At 46.2% G+C, this 26,813-nt stretch overlaps 1 protein-coding gene across 1 annotated transcript in view; it reads right to left on the bottom strand.

Annotated features, from left to right (window-relative positions):
• SPATS1 (spermatogenesis associated serine rich 1) overlaps positions 1 to 24,674 on the bottom strand; it is a gene marked incomplete at both ends in the record, with an annotated part of 32,903 nt that extends 8,229 nt beyond the window's left edge. Inside the window, 5 exons of the mRNA XM_080700593.1 lie at positions 3,256 to 3,417; positions 6,684 to 6,826; positions 13,603 to 13,777; positions 18,245 to 18,313; positions 24,620 to 24,674. Coding sequence (XP_080556719.1) covers positions 3,256 to 3,417; positions 6,684 to 6,826; positions 13,603 to 13,777; positions 18,245 to 18,313; positions 24,620 to 24,674 — 604 coding nt within the window. The remainder of the gene's footprint in view (positions 1 to 3,255; positions 3,418 to 6,683; positions 6,827 to 13,602; positions 13,778 to 18,244; positions 18,314 to 24,619) is intronic.
• Positions 24,675 to 26,813: the final 2,139 nt, after the last annotated feature.

Genomic DNA, 26,813 nt, shown 5'->3' with positions numbered 1-26,813 from the left:
GAGATAAAGGATGCAATTAATGAAGTAAAAGCCTCAATTCAAAGTCCAAACAACCGATTAGACCACATGGAGAACAGAATCTCGCTCTTAGAAGATGATCACTCCAAAAATGAACGCATAGTTTCTAATCTAGGAAAAAATATCCGACAGCAGGAATCTGACATTGAAGAAATGTGGGCCCATTTTAAGAGAGCTAACCTAAGAATAATTGGAATAGAGGAGGGAAAAGAAGGTGAAACCAAAGGGATCAACAATCTCTTCAAGGAAGTAATAGCAGAAAATTTTCCAAACGTAGAGCAAGAGGTCAATACACAGGTCCAGGAAACTTATAGAACCCCCTTTAGACAGGATCAGAGAAGAGGATCCCCACGCCACATAATTGTCAAAATGACCAATGTGGAAGCCAAGCAGATAATCTTAAAGGCAACAAAAACAAAGGGCCAAGTGACATTCAGAGGCAAACCAATTAGAATCACTCCAGACTTCCCAAACCAAGTCATGAGAGCCAGAAGGGCTTGGAGTAACATATTTCAAACTCTGAAAGAAAACAACTTCCAGCCAAAAATTTCCTACCCAGCAAAACTTTCTATCAAATTAGATGGGGAAATAAGAAGCTTCCATGACAAACAGAAACTGAAGGAATTTATGTCTTCAAAACCAGTGCTAGAGAAAATACTCAAAGACATTAACTACAAAGAAGAAATAGGTAACACACACCACAACCAGAGAAACAAGATTTTCCATCCAACAGACAACTAAGATTGGTTATCTTTGGAGATTCATTATTTATGTTAGTCTTTTACCTATTTCTAAATTGTATTGTTTGCTTTTATTGTTGCTAATTTTTAGGATTTCTAGTTGGGATATTAATATACCTTCAGATATAGCATTTGGAAATATTTTATCCCATTCTATCAGTAACTTTTAACTCTGTTTACATTGTCTTTGGATATACAATATTTTTTTATGGAGTTTGTTTACCCTTCTGTTGCCTGTGCCATTGAAATCATATCCAAGAAATCATGACCAATTTCAATGTTGTGAGGTTATATGACCCAGATTTTCTTCTAAAGGTTTATAGTCTTAAGATTTATATTTAGGTCTCTTATCTATTTTGAGTTAATGTTTGTATATGGTGTTAGGTAAGGGTTCAATTTTATTCTTTTCCATGTAAGTATTATTTTTCAACAATATTTAGTTAAAAGATTATTATTTCCTCCACCAAATGTTCGTGGAAACCTTGTCAAAAATAACTTGACAATATATGGAAGAATGTATCTCTAGGCTTTTATTTAACTCCAATGGTTTATATATCTGCCTTTAGAACAGTACTACACTGTTTCAATTATTGTAGCTTTATAAGGTTTGAAATCAGAAAATGTACATCTTCTAGCTTTGTTCTTTTTTGAGATCGTTTTGGGTATCTAGAGTCCATATTCCATATCAGGATAGATTTTCTCTGAAAAATAAATAAATAAATGTATGATAGTTTCACCTAAAACAAAAAAGAAAAAAAATATTCTCTGGTAAGAAAGAAAGCAAAAAGAAATATTGAAATGTTATCTATCAGACAAATTAAACTGTTATGTGAGATTATCATTGTTAATTTTGGATAAATTGCTATAATACTAGATGTAAACCACTAAGCCAAGCATGGGAAGGAGGGATGGGGAGGGAACGGGGTGGGGATCGGGAAGGGGTAACTGGGCGATGTGTGCATGTATGTGTACAAAAGTTTTTGTTATCCCATTATGATATATGAATACAGTGCACCAATTTAAAAAATTAAAATAAAATTAAAAAAATTCAAACATGAGCCAGGCGTGGTGGCACACGCTTGTAATCCCCGCGCTTGGGAGGCTGAGACAGGAGGATCGCGCAGGTTCAAAGCCAGCCTCAGCTACTGAGTGAGACTCTCAGTAACTTAGTGAAACCCTGTTTCCAAATTTAAAAAATATAAAATAGGTCTGGGAGTATAGCCCAGAGGTAGAAGGCCTCTGGGTTCCACTCCCAGTACCAAAAAAAAAAAAAAAAAAAAAAAAGCCAGCCTCAGTTACTTAGTGAGGCTCTCAGCAACTTAGCGAGACCCTGTTTCCAAATTTTAAAAAATACATAAAATAGGTCTGTGAGTGTAGTCCAGAGGTAGAAGGCCCCTGGGTTCCACCCCCAATACCACCCCCCAAAAAAGATTCAAACATGAGAACTTTCTATTTACTCCTCCCTGTCTTCCTGCTTCAACAAGCTTATTCATACCCAGAGCATTGCCTGCCTCCTCCTGCGGAGCTGTTTCTATAGTGTACTACGAATGGTCAGCAAAGCCACGGCGGTGCACATTTATAATCCGGTACTTGGGAGGCTGAGACAGGAGACTCAGCAACTTAGACCGTCTCAAATTAACAAAATAGGGCTGAGGGTGGAGTACCTCAAAGGTAGAATGCCCCTGGATTCAGTCCCCAGTGACACACCACACACACACACACACACACACACACACACACACACACACAGAGCCAGTGACCTTTAGGGTCTTTTGGTAAGTCTGTGATGAGAAATTTGGAACAGAGATCTCAACAAGTTATAGACCAAGGCGTGTGTGTGTGTGTGTGTGTGTGTGTGTGTGTGTGTTTCATCTCAACTTCTTATCATTAAATAGGCTATAAAAAGCCGGGCGTGGTGGCGCACGCTTGTAATCCCTGCGCTTGGGAGGCTGAGACAGGAGGATCGCGCAGGTTTGAAGCCAGCCTCAGCTGTTTAAGAGACCCTGTTTCTAAATAAAATATAAAATAGGTCTGGGAGTGTAGCCCGGAGGTAGAAGGCCCCTGGGTTCTACCCCAGTACCACCAAAAAAAAAAAAAGAAAAGAAAAGAAATATGCTATAAAATAACAGTGTGCACTCTAAGCTAAGGTTTATGGGCTTTCCTTTGAAGAATATAGATCATATTTTCAATGCATATGACAGACATCGTCTAATTGAAATATAAATCACTTTCTTTGGACTTGAGCGAGATGTCTATTAATAACCATCCGGGAGAACTTCTCTGATGCCTTAAATGTCACATTAGCATTTTATGAAATTCGGAGAAAAGCAAAAGCAGGGATCGCCATATGTTGTGAGTTCTCTGCCAACACGCGTCACCTGCCAGCCGTCCTCTCTGCTTTCCCATCTCCCTGGCTGCACGAGGGCGACACGGTGGGCCTGCTGTGCCACGCAGGCCCGCAGGACCCCCAGTGCACAGCTCCTTCAGGAAACATTACCGTTTCTCTTTCTCCCGAGGCACCTGTCCACCGTCCTCTCTGACAGAGACCTCCTGTTGCCGAGGAAGACCCCATTAAAGAGGCACTGCTTGCCAATATGGTAGGTGTGGAGATTGCTGCTGAGCCTCGGGTAAAAGGTCCACTCAGGACGCTGCCCATCTTCTGCAAGACACAAAAATCCCTTCCGTGAGCGCCTCGCCCGCCTCAGGGCGCAACTGGCTGGTAAGACGTTGGTACAGCTCCCAAGCACCAGCTGCCTGGGCAACCTTCATCCCTGTGTGCAATTCCTAAAACAGGCTCTGTATATATTGGGGTGGTGGCAACCTCTGTAAGACAGGCACACAAAAAAAGAAGTGGGGGGAAAACTACCTGAGAGGCCTCTGTTTTCTTTTTTACCATCTCCTTCAAAAAATAAACAGCCAGCCGCGGTGGTGCACGCTTGTGAGCTCAGCATTTGGGAGGCAGACCCAAGAGGATCGCAGTTCACAGACAGCCTCAGCTACTTAGTGAGGCCCTTCACAACTCAGTGAGACCCTGTTTCAAAAATAAGAAGACAAGCCAGGCGTGGTGGTACATGCTTGTAATCTCTGCGCTTTGGAGGCTGAGACAAGAGGATCACACAGGTTCAAACCCAGCCTCAGCTACTTAGTGAGACTTTTAGCAAATTAGTGAGACCCTGTTTCCAAATAAAAGATATTTTTAAAAAAATAGGTCTGGGAGTATAACCCGGAGGTAGAAAGCTTCTGGGTTCTACCCCCAGCACCACCTAAAAAATAAAATTAAATAAATAAATAAAGACTAAAAAATAGGGCTCATAGGTACAATGCCCCTGGGTTCCATCCCCGGTACTGAAAATATAAATAAATAAATAAATAAATAAATAAATAAATAAATAAAGCCAATGTTTTGCTTGGAGGTTATGTGTGGGCTGGGAAGCTCAGAGATGGTGTTACAAGCGCCTATTATCCCATGCTTACTCTAATAACTGTGTAGGAAAACTAGGGAGCCCACCGGCCAGAGAGACAGTGGATCAACCTCCGCGCCCTAACCGGGTGGCCCTGTGGGCTGGCCAAGGGGCCATGCCTGGTGTCTGCATGTGACGGCATCACAGGAGAAAGCCGCAGTGCGGCCCCGGCTGGTTACCGGCTCCTGGTAGCTCTTTCATCCTCTGGTACTTGTCTTGTAAAGTTGCTGAAGGTGATTCTAAACAATATTAGATTTCTCAGCAGCTCTAGGGTTGCTTGGGAAACACTTGAGCTCTGGTGGCCAAGAAAGAGCAGGGTTGGAGGCAGCCAGGCTGAGGATCTGACCCATGGCTCTACTTCTTGGCTTTGGTTGTTCACTTTCATGAATGACCGAACTTCTCCACAATTCGGTTTTCTGCTCCATAAAATGGGCAGGCCTATATCAGCCACATAGATCTAAATCTTTTGACATGGAAACAGGACCTATTCCCTAAGGAGTAAAAATATTACTCACTTATGTTTTTTGTTTGTTTGTTTTTTCGGTACTGGGGATGGAACCCAGGGGCTTTCTACCTCCGGGATACACTCTCAGACCTATTTTTTATATTTTATTTGGAAACAGGGTCTCACTAAGTTGCTGAGAGCCTCACTAAGTAGCTAAGGCTGGCTTCGAACCTGCGTGATCTCCCTGCCTCAGCCTCCCAACTACTGGGATTACAAGCGCGCGCCACCATGCGCAGCTTTTTATTCTTTATTTTAAAACAGGGTCTCACTGAGTTGCAAAGGGCCTCACTAAGTAGCTGAGGCTGTCCGTGAACTGCGATTCTCCTGTCTCAATCTCTCAAATGCTGGGATTGCAAGCGTGCACTGCCATGCCCAGCTACAACACATCTATTTTTATAAGTGTCCATGCATCATTTTATGATTTGAGAAAGGTAGCCTGAACCTACTTCACGGCTGTGTAAACATCACGGCATGTACTCATCCAAGCTAAATGGTGCGGGCTGATCACATGTTGTGGACTTCTGATACTATCAAGAGATACGGTAAACATAAGAGGTATGAAATGTATACTGCTTTACAGTAAACTTTTTTTTAAGTAGGAGTACACTCTAACATAACTGTAAAAAGCAGGTACAGTATACCAAATATATAAACCAGTAATGTAAGCCAGGCATGATGGTGCACACCTGTAATCCCAGCGCGAGGGAGGCCAAACAGGAGAATCACAGGTTGGAGGCCAGCTTAGCAATTTAGCAGCTGTTTCCAAATAAAAAATAAAAAGGGTTGGGGATGTAGCTCAGAGGTAGAATCCCCTTGGGTTCAATGTCCAGTAGAAAAAAAATAATAATAAAATAAGGACCAGTAACATAGTCATTTATTCCAATTATCAAGTGTTATGTCCTGTACATAACTGTATGTGCTGTGCTTGTATAAATTGGCGACAGAGCAGCTTTGTTTACACCAATATCGCCACAAATCCGTAAGTAATGCACTATGTTATGAACTTACGGTGGACATGATTCACTGGGCAAGAGGGATTTTTAGCTGCATTATTATAATCTTAAGGGACCACTGTCATACATGTGGGCCACTGCTGGCCAAAACATGATTATGTAGAATGAATGTTAATGGATACATGTGTATGTAAGCACACAGATACACATACACATTAAAAACCCCAGAAAGAAACACATTAAAACCCCTATCAACTCTTCACAGCTATGGGGCAGAACAGAGAAATTGTTGGGGAATATTGGGGAAGGGGTTTTTGCATGCTATATACACATATATACATATATACATATATACATATATATATATATATATATATACACACATATATATAATTTTAGTTCTGGGGATTTTTTTTTTTTTGTGGTACTGGGAATGGAACCCAGGGGCCTTCTACCTCCGGGCTATAATCCCAGATATATTTCATATTTTATTTGGAAACAGGGTCTCTTAAACCAGCTGAGGCTGGCTTTGAACCTGCGCAATCCTCCTGTCTCAGCCTCCCAAGCGTGGGGATTACAAGCGTGCGCCACCACGCCCGACTAGTTCTGGGGTTTGAACCCAGGGCCATTCTATCTCTGAGCTACACCCCCAGCCCTATTTTTTAATCTTTATTTTGAAACAGGGTCTCACTAAATTGCAGAGGGCCTCACTAAGTAGCTGAGTCTGGCCGTGAACCGCAATCCTCCTGCATCAGCCTCTCAAGTACTGGGATTACAAGTGTGTGCCACCACACCCGGCTTACTTCTATATTATTTTAGTGGCTTTTCTGTGAAGGCATTTCATTTTTGAAAAACATGTGACCACAGCAGCCCAGCCAAGCTTCGGTGAGAACCAGAGAGGAAGCAGGCCCACTGTCCGGCACGCGGGTCCTCTGGCCGACAGCATGGTGGACTCTGAACCTGCCTGCGCACAGGGGCCTGCGGAGCGGGTCTTTGGTCCACTCACTTGTCTGAAACTTCAGCAGGCTGAATTCCTCAGGACTTTTATCCTTTTGGACCTCAGGCCATGAGGCTTGAGAGGGTTCATCTGAATGGGAGGAGGAAGAAGAGGACGAGGAGCAGGATTTCTGACCCAAATCTGCAGCAACGCTGGAAAGAAAACGGAGGGATTATTCCACGTGCTTAAACTGGTAATTAGGCGTACTCTTACAAGCCTCACACCAGAATCACGCTAGTTTGCTTTCATTTATGGAATTGGGCCTACTCCTCCATTAGTGTGCCTGGGGATATCATCTATTTAGTCACAATTCAAAGGGACTGAAGCATATTCAAAAGATGCATGCTAGCCGAGCGTGGTGGTGCACGCTTGGGTGCCAGTACTTGGGAGGCTGAGACAGGAGGACTGCAGGTTCAAAGCCAGCCTCAGCAGCTTAGTGAAGCCCTCCACAACTTAGCGAGACCCTGTTTTTTGCTGGTTTTGTTTTTTGTTTTCTGTTTTTTGTTTTTGTTTTGTTTTGGTTTGGTTTGGTTTTGCAGTACTGGGGATGGACCCCAGGGGCATCTACCTCCGAGCTACACCCCCAGCCCTATTTTTTATTCTTTATTTTGAAACAGGGTCTCACTGAGTTGCACAGGGCCTCACCAAGTGGTAGCTAAGGCTGTCCTTGAACCACAATCCTCCTGTTTCAACCTCCCAAATGCTGGGATTACAAGTGTGCGCCACCATGCCCGGCTGTAACCATTTTAATTGGGACTACATCTGTTTCTTCTATTTTTTGGTTACTGAGGATTGAATCTAAGAGCCTTTAGGGAAGAAGAAGAAAAAGAAAAAAAGACTCAGAGATGTAAGAAAATTCTCTCCATATATTGTACAGTGAAGAAGTAGGTTTCACAAGATGTCCTTCAGCTGGGCTGGATGGTACAGGCTGTACCACAGGTACAGTCAGACAATGGAATATTATAACAGCACTAAAAAGAAATGAGCTGTCAAGCCATGAAAAGACAACAGGGAACCTAGAATGCATATTATGAAGTGAAAGAAGCCAATTTAAAAATACTACATACCATATGATTCTAATTCTATGATACCATGGGGGAGAAACTATGGAAACAGTCAAAAGATCAGTGGTTGCCAGGGGCGCAGGGAGTGGAGGAAGAGAAACAGGCCGAGCACACAGAAGTTTTAAGGCAGTAAAAAAGTACTCTCTGAAGATACAGAGGGCGATGTGCGTCATTATTGTGCACTTGTCCAAACCCGGAGGAAGATCAGTGAGCGCCAAGAGTGAGACCTAACACGTGCCGCGCGGTCTAGAAGCTGTGAGGTGTCTCTGCAGGTGGATGGATCCTAATACACGGATCCCTGGTACAGGATGCTGGCGTGGGAAGGCTGCGATGGGCGCGGGTCCTCTTTAATTTTGCTGTAAGCTAAAAGTACTCTAATAGAGTAAAGTCTGTCATCTGTTTTAGAGCTGGGCCTGGTGGTACACACTTCTTTTTTTCTTTTTCTTTTTCTTTTTTTTCCCTATTTTGTGGTACTGAGGATGGAACCCAGGGGTATTTTGCCTCTGAAGTACACCTCCAGCCCTATTTTTTATTCTTTATTTTGAAACAGGGTCTCACTGAGTTGCAGAGGGCCTCACTAAGTAGCTGAGGCTGTCCGCAAACCATGATCCTCCTGTCTCAGCGTCCTGAATGCTGGGGTTACAAGCCTGTGCCACCACGCCCGACTTGGTGCACACTTGTAATCCCAGTACTTGGGAGGCTGAGACAGGAGAATCGCAGGTTCGAAGACAGTCTCAGCAAGTAGTGAGACTTTCACCAACCTAGTGAGACTGTCTCAAAATAAAAATAAGAGCCGGGCATGGTGGCACACGCTTGTAATCCCAGCATTTGGGAGGCTGAGACAGAAGGATCGCAATTCGAAGACAGCTTCAACTACCTAGTGAAGCCCTTTGCAACTCAGTGAGACCCTGTTTCAAAATAAAGAATAAAAATAGGGATGGGAGTGTAGCTTGGAGGTAGAATGCCCCTAGGTTCAATCCCAGTACTGCAAAAAAAAAAAAAAAAAAAAAAAAAGATATGGAGAAAAGTATCTAAAACATAATAAATACTGCCTTACACCAATAAAGCCAAAGTCAGGTCAACAGGCAAAAAATTGCCACTGCCTTGTCCCCCCTTGGGGACGTCCCCTGCCAGGACAGTGACTCAGAACAATAGCTTACTTGCTTTGTTTTAGATTTTACCACCTGTGTATGTTAGAAACTTCAGCTTCCTCTGCATCTAAACTTTCTTTTCTTTACTTTTTTTTTTTTTTTTTTTTTTGTGTGTGTGTGTGTGGTACTGGGGATGGGACCCAGGGGCAAACCGCGATCCTCCAGTCTCAAGACTCCCGAATGCTGGGATTACTAGCGTGCGTCCCCAAGCCCGGCTTGCTTCTGAGCTTTCTAATGGCAAGCGCTTACACAACTTATACTGTGTGCCAGCGCGTCTCCCAATGGCTTTCTGTGTTTCAGCCTTCCAACAGTTTTTTGAGGCCTTATCCCGTTTCACAGATGAGAAACCAGAGGCCCAGGGAGGTCAAGTCACTTGCTCAAGTTCCCACAGACACTAAGCGGTAGAGAACTGATTTGAAGCCGGATGGTGTATCTCCAGAGCCCCCGCTCTGCCAACCAGAGGATCGGCTCCCTGGTCAGAGCGTACCCATCAGCGGTGGCTCCTCACCCGGCCGTACTTACTCCAGCTGAGCGCACGCTCTGGCCAGGCCTGGAGGCTCATTCCCACTAGGACCTGTTTCAGCAGAAGATGAGGAGCCGGCCCTTCTGCCAGAGGACATCGAGTTAGATTCTAGGAAACCGCTGTACTTGGAGCCTGCAACACAGAGATACCGCTATTTAAGAACATTATGAAAATATCTGCTCCCCCATCTTGTTACCTAAATTATAAATAGGGTGTGTGTGTGTGTGTGTGTGTGTGTGTGTGTGTGTGTGTGACTGGGAACTGAACCCAGAGGCATTCTAACTCTGAGCTACACCCCCTGCCCTATTTTTTATTCTTTATTTTGAAACAGGGTCTCACTGAGTTGTGGAGGGCCTCACTAAGTAGCTGAGGCTGTCTGTGAACTGTGATCCTCCTGTCTCAGCCTCCTGAATGCTGGGATGACAAGCGTGAGCCACCAGAGTATCTTTTTTTTTTTTTTTTTTTTTGGTGGTACTGGGGTTCCTGGAAGCCCTTCTACCTCCGGGCTGCACTCCCAGACCTGTTTTTACATTTTTATTTGGAAACAGGGGTCTCCTAAGCCAGCACGCGCGGCTGGCTTCGAACCTGCGCGATCCTCCTGTCTCTGCCTCCCAAGCGCGGGGATTACAAGCGTGCGCCACCACGCCCGGCTCACCAGAGTATCTTAATCATCTTTGTAGCATCCAGAATAGTGCCTGGCAGAAAGTAGTGAGGGATTTGACAGGAGTGAAAAGATAAGATTTGCTTGCTATGTGAATGAGAGGACACTAATAAAGAGCATCTCATAGCACCTCCGCTGGTGGATGGGAGGAACTTGGTTATACCTAAGCATGAAGTGTGATCACACACACGTGGGTTAGGGTTAGGGTTAGGGTTAGGGTTAGGGTTAGGGTTAGGGTTAGGGTTAGACTAACCCTAGCCAACGTGGTGAGGCTGTTCAAGGACAGCCTCAGGTGTCGTGAAACTCTCTCAATTTAGTGAGATCCTGTTTCAAAATAAAAATAGAACAGGGCTGAAAGGATCTAGCTCAGAGGTAAAATGGCCCAGGTTCAATGGCCAGCAACACACACGCACGCACGCATGTGCGTGCACACAGCTGGGAACGCAGCTCTGAGGTAGAGCATTCCTGGGCTCATCACTGGTACCTAAAAGAAGAAAAAAGAAGCAGGAGGACTATAATGTCCTATAATCTTAGGACATTATAGGGATGTTATGATGTTCTTTTGGGTTTTTTTTTTGTGTGTGGGGGGGTTGGGGATGGAACCCAGGGGCATTCGACCTCCGAGCTACATCTCCAGCCTTATTTTTTATTCTTTATTTTGAAACAGGGTCTCACTGAGTTGCAGAGGGCCTCACTAAGCAGCTGAGGCTGTCTGCGAACCACGATCCTCCTGTCTCAGCCTCCCAAATGCTGGGATGACAAGCGTGCACCACCACGCCTGGCTATGTTATGATGTTCAAAAACAAAGGTTCCTAAACTAAGAAGCTAAGCTTTCAACTTAAGGACGACAACAACGACAGGACAATGACCACGACAGGTCAAGGACAACGACACCAGGTGAGTTCCGGGGCAGCCAGGGTGCTAAGTGCATTCTGGAATCTTCCCCAGAGCCTGGGGCAGCCCGGGCACAGTGAGGCCACTCGGTTGCCTGAGATGTAAAGAACTGGGAGAAAGCCAAGCCCAGGGAAGGGGGCAGGAAAAGGACCAGGCTGCGAGCAGGGAGGACGGGCCTACAGCCAAGGTGGGAGCCATCATATGCTAAGGCTCGAAGGAAGTGTCCACAAAAAAAACCAGAAACAATACAGACCACACTCTGACCGCCGGCAACACAACTGGAAACCAACCATCACAGGCAGCCAAACACACGGTAAGCTTGGAGACCCAACCCTCGCTGCTAAATAACGGAACTCCTAATGGAAATCAAGACGTGCTTCACGATCCGTGAGCAGAAGTACCAGAGAGCAAAGCTTGCAGGATTCAACTGGAGCAGGAATTGGACACATGGAGGCTTAAATGCACGTCCTGTATTTCCCTGAATCCAAAACATCATCAACTTGAATGGCTTTAGTCTTTTATGTGCCACAGGAAACAGAGGCTGTTTCAATTAGAGTTTTTATTTTGTACTTACTGAAACATTTTTTAGACTCAGATGTAGATTTTAATCCCATATGGCTCGTGTGCATAAATAAAGAAGGAAAACATAAACAAAAAAACCTGGTTGCATCATTCTTACCCCTTTTATTCATCCAAAAATCTGACTATTAAAATCACTTTTCAAATCAGTCACTAATATCTGTATTTTCCATCTAATACTGAAATCAATGCAATATAAACATGGGTGAAACTGTGTGTGTGTGTGTGTGTGTGTGTGTGTGTGTGTGTGTGCGCGTGTGTGTGTTACTAGGGATGGAACCCAGGGTCATTGTACCTCGAGCTACCCCCTCCCAGCCCTATCTTATTTTTTATTTTGAAACAGGGTCTCACTAAGTTGCTTGAGGGCCTCGCTAAATTGCTTCGGCTGGCCTCAAACCTACAGTCGTCCTGTATCCGCCTCTCAATCCTCCTATCTCAGCTTCCCGAGTATCAAAATTACAAGTGTGCACCACCACGCCGAGCTAAAGCAGTGCCTCTTAAAAAGAAGTGCTTACTGACTGCCTCTGGAATTTCTTCCAAGCTGTGGACATGCATTCTGCAAGCTTCGGTGCTCAGACAGCAAAGACCACAACAACTGCTTCCCACCTGCTGCTAGGTCCACAGCCCTGGTAAGACTTTCCCCAATTTCAGAGATGCAAATGCAACATGTCCATCTTAGGACATTATAGGGATTTTATGATGTCCAAAAGCAAAGATTGCAAAATTAATGAGCTAAGCTTTCAGTTTAAGAAATGAGGAAGCTGGGCATGGTAGTCCATGCCTGTGATCCTAGCACTTGGGAGGCTGAGATAGGAGAATCGCAGGTTTGAGGACAACTTCAGCAAGTAGTGAGACTCTCATTAACCTAGTGAGAACCTGTTTCAAAATAAAATAGGGCTTGCCGGGCGTGGTGGCGCACGCTTGTAATCCTAGCATTCGGGAGGCTGAAACGGGAGGATTGCGGTTCGCAGACAGTCTCAGCTACTTAATAAGGCCCTCTGCAACTCAGTGAGACCCTGTTTCAAAATAAAGTATATAAAATAGGCTGGGGGTGTCGCTTGAAGGTAGAATGCCCCGGATTCCATCCCAAGTACTGCAAAAAATAATAAAATCTAAGCAGGACATGGTGGGGCACACTTGTAATCCCAGTACCTGGAATACAGAAGAATTGCAGGTTCAAGGCCAGCCTCAGCAACTTAGTGAGGTCATCTGCAACTTAATAAGACCCTGTATTCAAATAAAAAATAAAGATAGGTCTAGGGGTGACCCAGAGGTAGAAGGCCCCTAGTACATCCCCAGTACACACACACACACACAAAAAAAAAAATAATAAAATTAAAAAACAATAAATAGTATTAGAAAAGAAAAAGAAGCAATAACTACAAAAAAATATAGATAACGGTACAGATGAAAACATTGAGTTACAGAATGTCAAACAATTTGTTCTTGGCTATGACCAAATGGAACATAATTTATAAAATGTAGTTTGATGTGACAATAATCAAAATGGTACTGGCTCAAATCCTAACAAATAAATCAATCAAAATAAAAACATAACTAGATTAACATTTTATGAAATAGTATTGGCGTTTCATCTCAATGAGAAAAAAACGATAGGTCATTCAACAATATTGCTGGAACAAATAATTAACCACTTGTAATAAAAATTAAATTAAGTTTCTTTTATCTCAAAGTGGAATAATACAGATGCATTATAGATTTGATATAATAATTAAAATAAATAATGTACCTAAAAGTGACCATTTCCAGGGTGCATGGCCTCCTCTGTGCGCCTGGTGATTTGACACAGTAACCGCGATCTAGGGACAAAGAACAGACCCTCGTAAGCAAGCTCAGCAGTCAAAAGAAAACACACTCCGCCGGCCCCAAGTGCAGGGCTAGCTCTAACTCAGAGCCTGGCTCCTAGTGGGCGCTGGGGTTTGGGGCCCCCAGGACTCCCACTGGGTTCCCATCCGTGGCCTAACTGCTACCCCTCCCCAAAACGGGCTCGCTGCCGGCCCACAGAGGGGCGCCTCTTCCACCTCGGGGCTCGTACCCCCTCTGCTGGGGGAGCCCGGGTCCGCCCTCAAAGGCCTCCCCCGAGGTCCAGGCACCAACTGGCGGCCGCAGCGCCGAATGCCGGTCGTGGCTCGAGCGGAGCAGGGCCAGGCGGCGCCCGCCCATCGCGCCCGGGTTGCCTGGACACGCCGCTCCCGCTGGGGCCGCGCTGCCTGGTGCAGGGTGAGTGAGGTCTCTATGGAGGCGCTCAGGCGGAGGCTCCTACGCAAGGGTCCCGGAAAAAAACTTCCGTGTTTTTTTCTTAATTTTTTTTTAAGGGTTGTGGTTCTTTTCCGGGTAATTTTCTCAATTAGCGCTGTAGCATCTGCAGGCAACGCTCTCCACCAAGCTCCCAGATGCCCGCTTGTGATGGGCGTTGATTGGACGGAGTCACCTACCACTTAGAGCGCCTTTTCTGGGCCAGGCGCCCTGGTGGAGGGTATCTTCTGTAAGCAGCCAGCTGCGTTTTTTCAAAATAGAAAACTTGACTTAGAACAAGGGCTTGTTCAAGGTCACCCAGAGAGCTGAGAACCATTTCCGAGTTTCCTCATTCCAAATCTACCATTTTTCCATCCTATCAGTTGAAATTTATCTTCCTAATCCTTGCTAGTACCGAATAAATCTTGCATAGAAAGCTATTTTCCAAGTCGAACTTAACCCCTAAATGTTTATTTAGGGCTGGGCATGGTAGCTCACACTTGTAATCCCATCATTTGGGAGGCTGAAACAGAAGGATCAGGGTTCACAGCCAGCCTCAGCTACTTAGTGAGGCCCTTTGCAACTCAGTGAGACCCTGTTTCAAAATAAAGAATAAAAAAAAAATAGGGCTGGGGGTGTCACTCGGAGGTAGAATGCTCCTGGGTTCCATCCCCAGTACCGCAAAAAAAAAAAAAAAAAAAAAAAAAAAAGTATACTTAGACCTCATTTCTCCCTTGGTGAAGTGGAAGGGGAGGAGGGGAGGAATTAGAATGTCTTTTTTTTCAATATTTTTTTTACTAATTATAAAAGAAATAAATGGTCATTGTAGAAATCTTAGAAAATGTGCACAGGTAAAGCCGGGCGTGGTGGCGCACGCGTGTAACCCCAGCATTTGGGAGGCTGAGACAGGAGGATCACAGTTTGCAGCCAGCCTCAGCTACCTAGAGAGGCCCTTTGCAACTCAGTGAGAACCTGTTTCAAAATAAAGAATAAAAAATACGGCTGGAGGTGTAGTTTGGAAGTAGAATACCTTTGAGTCCCATCCCCAGTACCGAAAAACAAAATTAAAAGTAAAGAGGGCTGAGGCTGTAGCTCAGAAGTAGAATGTCCCTGGGTTCCATACCCAGTACTGCAAAAAAAGAAAAAGAAAAAGAAAGAAAGGAAATGCAATCTGACATACCACCACTTATATTTAAGGGCTATTTTCTTCTTGTCCTTTTTCAATATACATGTATGTTAACATAGTTAGATTCAAACTATATATCTAATTTTGTATCAGGCTTCCTAAAAGTCTAACATTATATCCTGGGTATTTCCCTTTATTAAAGTTTAAGAACAAAAACGTTTTATCTGCTTAATTATCTCCTGGGAGAAGAAGTAGCAGCTTTTTAATAGAAATGTGAGCTGGGCAGCAGTGCTATTGATGGCTTGACCCAGGATGCTGTCATAACAGGAAGACAGGCTTTTCTGTCTTGTCCGCTGCTGTGTGCCTGTCCAGGTAGGCGCTCCATCCCCATTTTGTTTAATGGGTGAATGGATGGGTGAGTCACATGGGCCGGGCTGAGCCTGTCCCTCTCCTGTTTACATCCTCCTGGGAGGAAAGAGGCCAGGTCCCAACCTGCACCACCAGCTCCCTAGAATTTCCAGACCTCTAGGCGGGTGAATTTCAGAAGGGAAACCTCTGATCCCCAGTGACTCCTGTGAACTTTCTCTCATAAACCCGCTGCTACTCTGCAAACTAAAGTGGCCCAGGCCACACTGCCCTCATTCCTGCTCAGACCCTGCTCAGGTGAAGCGGCCCAAGGTTGAGCGGCGCACAGGAGCCACTCAGGGGCCCCCTGGAGGAGCAGCTGCCCCTGCTCAGCTCAGCCACCAGCAGGAAGGGGTGTGGGATGCTGCGTATGTCCAGAAACCTGAAGCCCCCAGAAAATGCAGCCCACATACCCAAGAGGACAGACCCCATCTGGTTGAAAGAGGTGCTTCTCCCTTGACTGTGTGCCCCAAACCAAGCCCAGCCTGGGGGTCAGCCTGTGCGAGACAGGGAGGTTTGATGCTGAAGGGGGTTGGTCCCTAACCCTTAAGATGAACTCCGTCTTCCCTCTGGCCTTAGGGTCCTCCTGTCAGTTCTATAGCCCAGGATCCTGGTGCAACACGAGCCTGGTTCTCCCGGGTCTGAATGAGTCCAGGAAAATGGAAACTCCAGACCACCACTAGCACGTGTCAGGGTTTAGATCCGAAGTATCACATTGACCCATGTCAGGTTGCCATTTGGGAGGTCACATTGGCATACTGGCAATTTCCTATGGATCGGTTGATGATTAAAGGTGGAAGTTTCCGGCAGGTTCCACAGCAAGGTCAGAAGAAGACAGGCCGGACTTTAGCCTTCACACCCCACCATTGCTCACAGGACTCCACTCCGGTTCAAGGGAGGACAGAGGCCGAGGCGGGTGGCGGAAGCAGGTACAGGCAGGGGTGGGACCCCTGCCTGCTCTGCTTTCCCAACCCCGACTCTTGAGAACAGCTGGGGCAGCAGTAAGAATTAAGTGTCCAGGAAGCAGAGGGGCAAGATATCAAATAAACTCTGCCCCATTCCTCTTGGGTCTTGGCAGAACAGGATGTGCTTGTGGCAGAGAAACTTGAGCCGGGAAGAATGGCCGAGGAGTCAGAGACACTGGTTAAAAAACAAAACAAAAAAAAGAGAAGAAAAGTCACTCTTTTCTTTTTTGTTGTTGTTGTTTTTGGTAAGCTCTAGAGCTGCTAAGCAAAACTGGGAGTGAGAGAATCTTGCACACTGCAAAATCCCATACAGGGGAGCCTGGTTCCTCAATGTCAGGAGAAGGTCATCCACCAGCCCTCAGTAAACATGCAGTTCCATCGGCACACAGCAGAGGGCAGTGCAAACCCAGACATGGGGGCAGATGCCCAGGAGGTTCTGTACCAAGCCTTCAAGCCAGGCCTCACAGGGCCTTTCTTAAACTAAGGTGGGACTGAGGGAAGAGGCGTTGAGTGGATTACTGACTCACAGTCTGCAAAGCCTTCAGGAAGAGGGAGTCTGGCAAAGACTAAATTTAGCTACCCCAGAGCCGGCTAACATCACCAGCTCCAAGGTCTTCAAAAGGCCTCTTCCTTGGTTCAGGCCAGGAAACACCATCAGAAACCCTTTGTGGCCGGGCGCGGCGGCGCACACTTGTAACCCCAGCAGTTGGGAGGCTGAGACAGGAGGATCACTGGTTTGCAGTCAGCCTCAGCTACTTAGTGAGGCCCTTTGCAACTTAGTGAGACCCTGTTTCAATATAAAATAGGGCTGGGGGTGTAGCTCGGAGGTAGAACGTCCCTGGGTTCAATACCCAGTAGTGCAGAAAATAAATAAATAAATGATTAAAAAAGGAAAAAGAAAAGAGAGAAAGAAACCCTCTGTGTTCCAGATATAGAGCTAGGTGCAGAAGACTCAAAGTGAGTCGAGCACAGTCTCTCCTCCAGCCGGGTCCTATGATAGCTTTGCCAATCTCTAGACATTCCTTGTATCTCATTTAGTCCCTAGCACAGCCAAGTGCTATTGCAGTCCCCCGTTTACAGATGACAAAGACAGCCAGGAACGCTTGGGGAAGGGAACAGTCCAGGGGGTCACTGGCAGGGCTGACCTCAAATGCGGCTTCTCCAGATTCCAAGCCGGGCTCCTGCTACTGCTCCCGCCTTCTGAGTGTCTGCCCTTGGCACTGAGAAGGTCCACTTGTCATCTCAGTACCAGCCAGGCTGGCGACTCCCATGATCAGCTGCCATGCTGCCCAGGAAAGACCTGGGAGTGCGACTGTCCCCACCCGCTGGACTTGGTCTCAACATAAACCAGTGGCTAAGAATTTGTTGGTTCACTAGTTTGTTTGTTTTTGCAGTACTACAGATTAAAGCCAGGGGCATGCTACCTCTGAGCTACACCTCCAGCCCTATTTTTATATTCTTTATTTTGAAACAGGGTCTTACTCAGTTGTGGAGGGCCTCACTAAGTAGCTGAGGCTGGCAGCAAACCTACGGTCCTCCTATCTCAGCCTCCCAAGTACTGGGATTACAAGTGTGTGCTACCACGCCCAGCTCCAAAACAAGGTCTTGATAAGTTGCTGAGGGCCTCACTAAGTTGCTGAGGCTGGCCTTGAACCTGCTATCCTTCTCAGCCTCTCAAGTACTAGGACTATAGTCATGCGTCACCATGCCTGGCTGATTCATCCATATTCTAAAGAGAACATTTCCAATCAAGGGCTGACTCTTGCCGGGGCCTGTTAAGAAGCTGTCAGATCTCTAAACATTGCAGAATATATGTTACTTTTCAAGAAAAAAATCATAAGTGAATAAATGTTATTGTGGCCTTCAGACAAACCGATATTGTGAAAGTCAACATAACGACACAGTGGGTTCAGTGTAGACACAGGACCAGACTCCCTGTGTCTCACCTTTCTGCACCTGTTCACTAGTGATGTGGGACAGGCAAGCCTGGGCCTCTGTGAGCCTCAGGCCCTCATCTGTAAAGAGGGACAAGAACCGTGCCTGCCTCACAAGGTCGAGGAGGTCAACCCAAGAAGCACGTCAGTTGCTTAGGACCACACACACACGTGTTAGGAAGTCGCTCCCGTGCGCGGCCGTCAGTGAGGGCATTTCCTTCTACGAGAGATGACTACATAAAGAGCCGCTCAACTCTGATGCAAGAGAAATGGAACAGCCTTTGGCTTGTTCTCTCAAACGGGTCAAGGAGAGTAAACGGCGGAGTGACAAGGGCTCTGTCGTGCCAGTCGCTGTAGAGCCGAAGCCTGTGGACAGGAAGCAGGTCACCGGGCTCTGAGGAGGAACGCGGGATCCTCCGACCCCTGCGCTCCGGCTTTGAACCAAGACCCAGGGCAGACTGAGCCTCTGGGTGTTTGGTTTAGGAAGAAGATGAGGAAGACCCCTTCCTGGGACAGATGGGCTTCTCCACACAAACTAAGGAAAACCACTGAGTGTTTGGGCAGGGAGCTCACTGCTGTGGGAAGTCCTCCCCTGCAGAAGAGGAATGCTAGCACCAACGCAAAGGTCTACAGTGGCCTGGGGAAAGACTGCAAGTTAGTGGGAAGGGATCGGTCTGGCTAAAAAGGCCCCAGTTGATGCCCTGAATAAAAGTCACAAACCACAAGTCCAGCAGAGGGCTCACAGTGCCATCTGTGGTGGAAGAGGAGTCAACTGTAAAATAATAGAGCCTTGCCGGGCATGGGGGCGCACGCTTGTCATCCCAGGGCTTGGGAGGCTGAGACAGGAGGATCACAGGTTCGAAGCCAGCCTCAGCTACTGAGTGAGGCTCTCAGCAGCTTAGTGAGACCTTGTGTCCAAATAAACTATAAAATAGGTCTAGTAGGGTAGCCCAGAGGTAGAAAAGCCCCTGGTTTCTATCCCAAGTGCCACAAAAAAAATAATAATAAATAAAATGATAGACCCACAGCCATGCCGCTGGGGAGGGAAGGTCTTGCTGAGCGCGGCTGTCTGCTCCTTCAGTCCAGCTCCGCCTTCTCCTCCCCTAGAAGCAATCCATCTGCCCACCTCTCTTCCCCACCTGATTAGCTAACCTGCCGGCTGCTGGTCTTCCTTTCCTCTTCATGGGGGGAACATGTCTTTTCTTATCCTTCTAGTCCGTACCTCTTGTGACCACCATCCGAAATGGTCACATGGTCGCTTCCAGTTCTATTCTGTTGGCCGAAGCCAGTCACATGTGAAGACCCAGTGTGAGCACCGGGAGGACTTGTGCTCCGTTCACACAGGTGGGAAAAACAAACCGTCATATGTCGTGGCGTGCCCTTGGCACCGGTCCTTATGGGAGGGTGTGACAAGCTGAGAAAATGATGTCACCCAGGGAATTGCGCCGATACAGCCCCGGTGAGAAGGTGCTTGTTACTCTGCAGCTAGAGGGAAACCCCTTCCTCTCGCATCCTCCCCAGCTCTGGGGAGGATCTTGAGGCCATGTTCGTCACGACGGGTGTGCTCACTGGTTTGCTATGGGCTTAGAGGAAGATCCTGGGCTCTGGGGCTGCCCACGGCCTCCAGGGCAAATGCGGTCAGGATTGTCACACACTGCAGTAAGATGGCGACACGTTCTCCCAACACACTTCGATTTTCTCACATTTTTGTTCTGCGTCCTCATAACCCAGAAAGACTCTACACCAGATCACCAGTTGTGCCTTTCTCTCAGGGAAACAGGCCGTTAAAAGTCCCAGCTGTTCCCTGCCCAGCTCCACCGGATTCAGATGTAGGGAAAGAAGGAGAGACGAGAGGAAGACCTGCATTTTAAAAAGACTCTTTGGGGTAGAAAACCTGCATAATTAGGAAGAAATCTCAGAGAGAAGATGAAGAAGAAAATTTCAGAGATCATCACTGGGAGAGGCAGCATCCTTCGGACGGAGCTTTGATTGGTTCTGAAAGATGGTATTAGTACCACTGCGGAGCACTGTGCCAAATTCACTGGTGCCAAGTCCCGTCCCAGCACGGGCATGGGGTTGACTGTGACGCTGGCTGCTCCCACTGCCCACGCTGGAGACCAGGCTGTGACACGGGAACATTAGCTGCACAGCAGTATCTCTCGGTGAGGGCAGGAAACGAGAGAAGAATCCTTTCAAACAGGCTTTGAGGCACCATAGCTGGCTGGGGACCCTCGTCATAGCACTGAACACTAATCAATCTACAAGGAAAGAAACGGGAAGCACAAAGATGAACCAAAAAATCCCAGCTATCAGCTTGGGCTGAGACCCCGGGGAAGCCGGCCCCAAACCACGTTGGAAAGAAAGCGCCTTCTCCCTTGAGTTCTGTCCCCTCCACTCAAGTACCGCCATCTAGAATCTAGCCACTCATATCACTTTCTTCTGAGGAAGAGAAAGTGTCGAATATCTTTCAGGCAGCAATATTTCCTCCAGACTGCTCCAAAGTCATTATTACTGGCTTTTTCTCTCAGCCGCCCAAGGGTTGGATTTACCATTCCCCAGTGTCCTTGGATGAGAAAGGGTGGCATCATCCAGAGAGCTGACAGCTGGAATTTCTTGGTTCGTCTTTGTTTGTTTGTTTGTTTGTTGTTTCTTTTTGGTACTGGGAATTGAACCCCAAGGCTTTCTACCTCTGAGCTATCCCTAGCTCTATTTTATTATTTTATTTTATTTATTTATTTATTTATTTATTTATTGCAGTACTGAGTATTAAACCCAGGAGCATTCGACCTCCAAGCTACACCCCCAGCACTATTTTTTATTCTTTATTTTGAAACCGGGTCTCACTGAGTTGTGGAGGGCCTCACTAAGTATCTGAGGCTGTCCGCGAACCGCGATCCTCCTGTCTCTGCCTCCTGAGTACTGGGATCACAAACGCGCGCCACCACGCCCGGCTCTGGCCTGTTTCTTCACACTGTAATTTCCCAACATACCAGAGATAAACATAACCACTAGAGAGGCGTGTGGAGTTTATGACCCAATCCTGGCAGCGTCAGGCCAGGAATGTCCCTGATGTCTTTGATAGTATCTTGAGATGACCCGGGTACATTCCAGCTCGGATGAAATTCATTTTTGCCCTGACTATTATATGGGCATCCATAAAATAGTTGAACTATTTTATGTATAACTGTTTTGCTGCTTGACCACCCGTGTGTGTGTGTGTGTGTGTGTGTGTGTGTGTGTGTGTGTGTGTGTTGGTGCGTGCACATGAGTAGTACTGAGGATTTAACCCAGGACCATTCTACCTCCAAGCTATAATCCTAGCCCTATTTTATTTTTACTTTGCAATAGGGTCTTTGAACCTGTGATCCTCCTATCTGAGCCTCTCAGGTACTGGGATTACAAGTGTGTGGCTCCACGCCCAGCTTCTCGACCGCACTTTTTTTTGTTGTTGTTGTGTGGCACTGGGGATTGAACCTGGGGTATTCTACCTCTGAGCTACATCCTCTGCCCAATTTTTTAAATGTTTTATTTTGCCGGGCGTGGTGGCGCACGCTTGTAATCCCCGCACTTGGGAGGCAGAGACAGGAGGATCGTGCAGGTTCAAAGCCAGCCGCGCTGGCTTAATAAAAGACTGTTTCCAAAAAAATTAAAAAAGTATAAAATAGGTCTGGGAGTGTAGCCCGGAGGTAGAAGGACTTCCAGGACCCCAGTACCACCAAAAGAGAGAGAGTCAGACAGACAGACAGACAGACAGACCCTGTTTCCAAATAAAAAAGTATAAAAATAGGTCTGGGAGTGTAGCCCGGAGGTAGAAGGGCTTCCAGGAACCCCAATGTCACCAAAAATAAATAAATAAAATAAAATATTTTTTTTATTTTGAAACAGGATCTCCATATGTTAATGAGAGTCTCACTACTCACAGAGGCTGTCCTTGAACCGGCAATCCTCCTGTTTCAACCTCCCAGGTACTGGGATTACAAATGTGTGTCGCTGTGCCTAACAGAGGTAAAGCCCTGGGTTTGATCTCTATCAAGTGTTTAAAAAAAAAAAAGCATGCTTCCTGACGTATAGCAAGGGCCCAGTTAAGATCAGCCATCGCCGGGCGTGGTGGCGCACGCTTGTAATCCCTGCACTTGGGAGGCTGAGACAGGAGGATCGCACAGGTTCAAAGCCAGCCTCAGCTATTTAGTGAGGCTCTCAGCAACTTAGTGAGACCCTGTTTCCAAAAAAAACATAAAATGGATCTGGGACTATAGCCCAGAGGTAGAAAGCCTCTGGGTTCCACCCCCAGTACCACCAAAAAACAAAGATCAGCCATCACTGTTAAAATAACATAAGTAACTGCTCCCACACCCGCGGCTGGGGAGAGCTGCCTTTGAACCAGCTTCTTGGGCTTCGGGGCAGCTCTCCTGACGCTCAGTACTCTTTTTTCCCTCCTGCTCAGATTCTAGGCCGTGTCCCAGATTACTTCAAGCCCCCGGAAACTGAAAGGCCAGGGAAATGGAGTGCCATTATAAATTAGAATCAACTTGAATTTTGATATGTTTGATCTCATCCTGCATGCACTTTTAATAGCGTCTCAAAGACATCAGGGTAAACTGATGGCAGATGAAAATTGCATTAATGTTAGGATCTCAAATTCTGGGTTTATGTTTCCATCCTCCAGACATCCTTAAAGACAGACAGAGACACCATTTTAAGAAGGGATAATGGAGCTTCGCGCACTAATTTATTAAGTACTTTTTGCAGAAGGGCTCTCTAGACCAGAGGGAGAGTGACCCTCTCCATCCTCCACAGCTCAGTGGTAAGAAAGGAGCCCCGGGACGTCAGACACTGGTGAGTGAGCCCACTGGACTGCCAACAGCCTCAGCCATCCCATGACAGCTTTTGGAGTGCGTGTTCTGGAAGACAATATTCTTTGTGCCCGCAAATCCTACACTTAGCCTCAATCTTCCACAGCAAAGCTTTAAAACAAAGACAATTTTGCCGGGTGTGGTGGCGCACGCTTGTAATCCCCGCGCTTGGGAGGCGGAGATAGGAGAATCGCGCAGGTTCGAAGCCAGCCATGCGCCGCTGGCTTAGGAGACCCTGTTTCCAAATTTAAAAAAAAAAGTATAAAAATAAGTCTGGGATTGTAGCCGGAGGTAGAAGGGTTTTCAGGAACCCCAGTACTATAAATAAATAAATAAATAAATAAATAAATAAAACAAAGACAATTCTGCAAAAGGACTCACTATGAGGATATTCAGACATCAAAAAAAGTTGAAACCCGGGGTGGTGGTGCATGCTTGTAATCCCCGTACTTGGGAGGTTGAGACAGGAGGATCGCAGGTTCTGGACCAGCCAAGGCAACTGAGTAAGGCTATCTGCCACCTAGTGAGAGCCTGTTTCAAAATAAGATAGTAAAATAGAGTTGGAGGTGTAGCTCAGAGGTAGAATGCCCCTGGCTTCCAACCTCAGTAGGAAAACAAAACAAAACTTGAAGCTTGAAGCTGGGCCTGGTGGCATACACCTGAGACCTGGAAGGCAGAGACAGAAAGATTCCAGGTTAAAGGGCAGTCTCACCAGCAACTTAGAGAGAGTAATTGGGATACCAGAGGGACTCTCAAGTACTCCAGATAATAGAAAAGAAACTCCGGTGGCACCAGGGAGGTGGTCTAGGGGAAGAGAGCAGGGAGAGGGGGACTCAGTGAAGGAATCGTCAGCGTTACATACCTATCTGAGTAGACCAATTTCTTTTTTTGTTTGATCGTTTTTGTTTTTATTTTTGCAGTACTGGGGATGGAGTCCAGGGGCATTCTACCTCCGAGCTACACCCCCTGCCCTATTTTTTATTCTTTATTTTGAAACAGGGTCTCACTGGGTTGCAGAGGGCCTCACTAAGTAGCTGAGGCTGACTTTGAACCTGCACAATCCTCCTGTCTCAGCTTCCCAAGTGCTGGGATTACAAGCCTGCGCCACCACACCCAGCGACCTCAAGTCTTAAATGAGCCACCTTTAAACACTCCAGTTAACCCCAAGTAAATCATCTTTTTCTTTCTTTTTTGTAACACTGGGAATGAAACCTAGGTGCCTTCTACCTCTGGGCTATACCCCCAGACCTATTATATATATATTTTTTAGCTGTGTATATTTTTTTAAATTTGGAAACAGGGTCTCACTAAGTTGCTGAGAGCCTCAAGAAGTAGCTGAGGCTGCGCGATCCTTCCGTCTCAGCCTCCCAAGCACTGGGATTACAAGCGTGCGTCACCACGCCCGGCATCTTTTCTCTTTCAAGACAGCAATGTTTTCTCTGCACTTCACTGCAGAGTCACTGAGGAAACTGATGAAGAGGAGACAAGAGCCGCCTTTCCCAGCCCCAGAGTCACCGCCTTCTAGCGTCCGCACCCACGATCTTCTCGTATACAGTGGAAGGAGTGTTCCTGCACATGGCTTTGCCCATGCCTCCACTATAGACTGAATTTCATCTCTTCAAATATTTAAAAACTTGGCTCCTAGCCGGGCGTGGTGGCGCACGCTTGTAATCCCCGCACTTGGGAGGCTGAGACAGGAGGATCCCACAGGTTCGAAGCCAGCCTCAACTACTTAGTGAGGCTCTCGGCAACTTAGTGAGACCCTGTTTCCAAATAGAGTATAAAAGGTCTGGGAGTATAGCCCGGAGGTAGAAAGCCTCTGGATTCCACCCCCAGTACCACCAAAAATAAAAAATAAAAAAATAAAAAATAAATAAAAACTTGGCTCCTGCCGTAACCCTCTTTCTTTTGCTTTATCTGTCTCTTCTCTGTCCATGGCTTCCTAGATCACTTCATCTGTACACAGATGACAAGAAGCCTTCACGTTGCTGTTCTTAAAACTAAGTAAACAGCTGGGCATCGTGGCGCACATTTGTAATCCCAGCATTTGGGAGGATGAGACAGGAGGATGGTGGTTCACAGCCAGCCTCAGCTCCTTAGTGAGGCCCTTTGCAACTCAGTGAGACTCTGTTTCAAAATAAAGAATAAAAAAATAGGACTGGGGGTGTAGCTCAGAGGTAGAATGCCTCTGGGTTCAATCCTCAGTACCACAAAACATAAATAAATAAAATAAAATACAAATAAACCAGATGTGGTGGCACATGCTTGTAATTCCAGTACTTGGGAGACTGAAACCAGAGGATTTCAGGTTCACAGCCAGCCTCAGCTACTCTGAAACTTAGTGAGACCCTGTTTCCAAATAAAGAATAAAAAATAGGGCTGGGGATGTAGCTCGGAGGTAGAAAGCTCCTGGGTTCAAGCCTCAGTACTGAAAAATAAAAAAATACAAAGGGCTGAGGATGTAGCTCAGAGGTAAAATGTCCCTGGAAGGAGGAGAAAATGAAGGATGCCGATGAGGGGGCGGGAATAAGCAAAACAGCAAGTGATTGCATCATACTTCTCAGACAGGCACGCAACTTAAAATGCACGAATGGTTTATTTCTGGAATTTTTCACGTCATACTTTTGGGCCATGGTTGGCCATAAAAAACTGGAACTTCAGAAAGAGAAATTACAGGTGTGGGGGGAGGAAACCGCTATACATACTCCCCATAAATACTTAGGAACAGTGGCCACACAATAACAAAAAGTACCTCTTGCACCTAGAGTATAGTTTTGTTTTATTTTATGGCACCGAGGACCGGACCCAGGGGCACTCTACCTCGGAGTTACACCTCCAGCCCTAACCGGCCCTATCTCAGGCTCACAAATGCTGGGATTACACATGTGCACCACCACACCTGCCCAGCTTCATGAGCTCTCGATGATTCCAAAAGCATAATAGCACACATTTTTTTTTTTTTTGGTGGTGGTACTGTTGATGGAACCCTTCTACCTCCGGGCCACACTTCCAGACCTATTTTTTTATATTTTATTTGGAAACAGGGTCTCTTAAGCCAGCGAGGCTGACTTTGAACCTGCACGATCCTCCTGTCTCCGCCTCCCCCGGCTAGCACGCCTTTAAATGAGAGAAACAAATTTATTATAAAAACACTAGTTAAGCCAGGCATGGTGGTGCATGTTTGTAATCCCAGCATTCAGGAGGCTGAGACCGGAGGATCACGGTTCGCGGATAGCCTCAGCTACTTAGTGAAGCCCTTTACAACTCACTGAGACCTGGTTTCAAAATAAAGAATAAAAAATAGGGCTGGGGGTACAGCTCAGAAGTAGAATGCCCCTGGGTTCCATCCCCAGTACCATAAATAAATAAATAAATTAGTTAAATAAAGGAGGAAAAATCAAGTATTCGGCCTTTTCCACATTAATACATTGGGGGAAGTATGTCTCATACAAAGACTACAATTACCCAGGTGTGGTGGCGCATGCCTGCAAACCTAGTACTTGGGAGGCTGAGACAGGAGGATCATAGATTCAAGGACAGCTTCAGCAAGTAGTGAGATTCTCACCAACCTAGTGAGACCCTGTTTGAAAATTAAAATAAAAAATAGAGCTGAGGGTGTATCTTGGAGACAGAATGCCCCTGGTTTCCATCCCCAGTACCACAAAAAAGAAAAGAAAAAATAATAAAAAATGAAGTTAGAACCAGGCATGGTGACACATACCTGCAGT

The sequence above is a fragment of the Muscardinus avellanarius genome (genome assembly GCF_963383645.1).
Source record: "Muscardinus avellanarius genome assembly, chromosome: 8".
Classification (NCBI taxonomy): Eukaryota; Metazoa; Chordata; class Mammalia; order Rodentia; family Gliridae; genus Muscardinus; species Muscardinus avellanarius.
The sequence above is the reverse complement of the archived record's forward strand: the minus strand, read 5'-3'. Positions and strand labels throughout refer to the sequence as shown.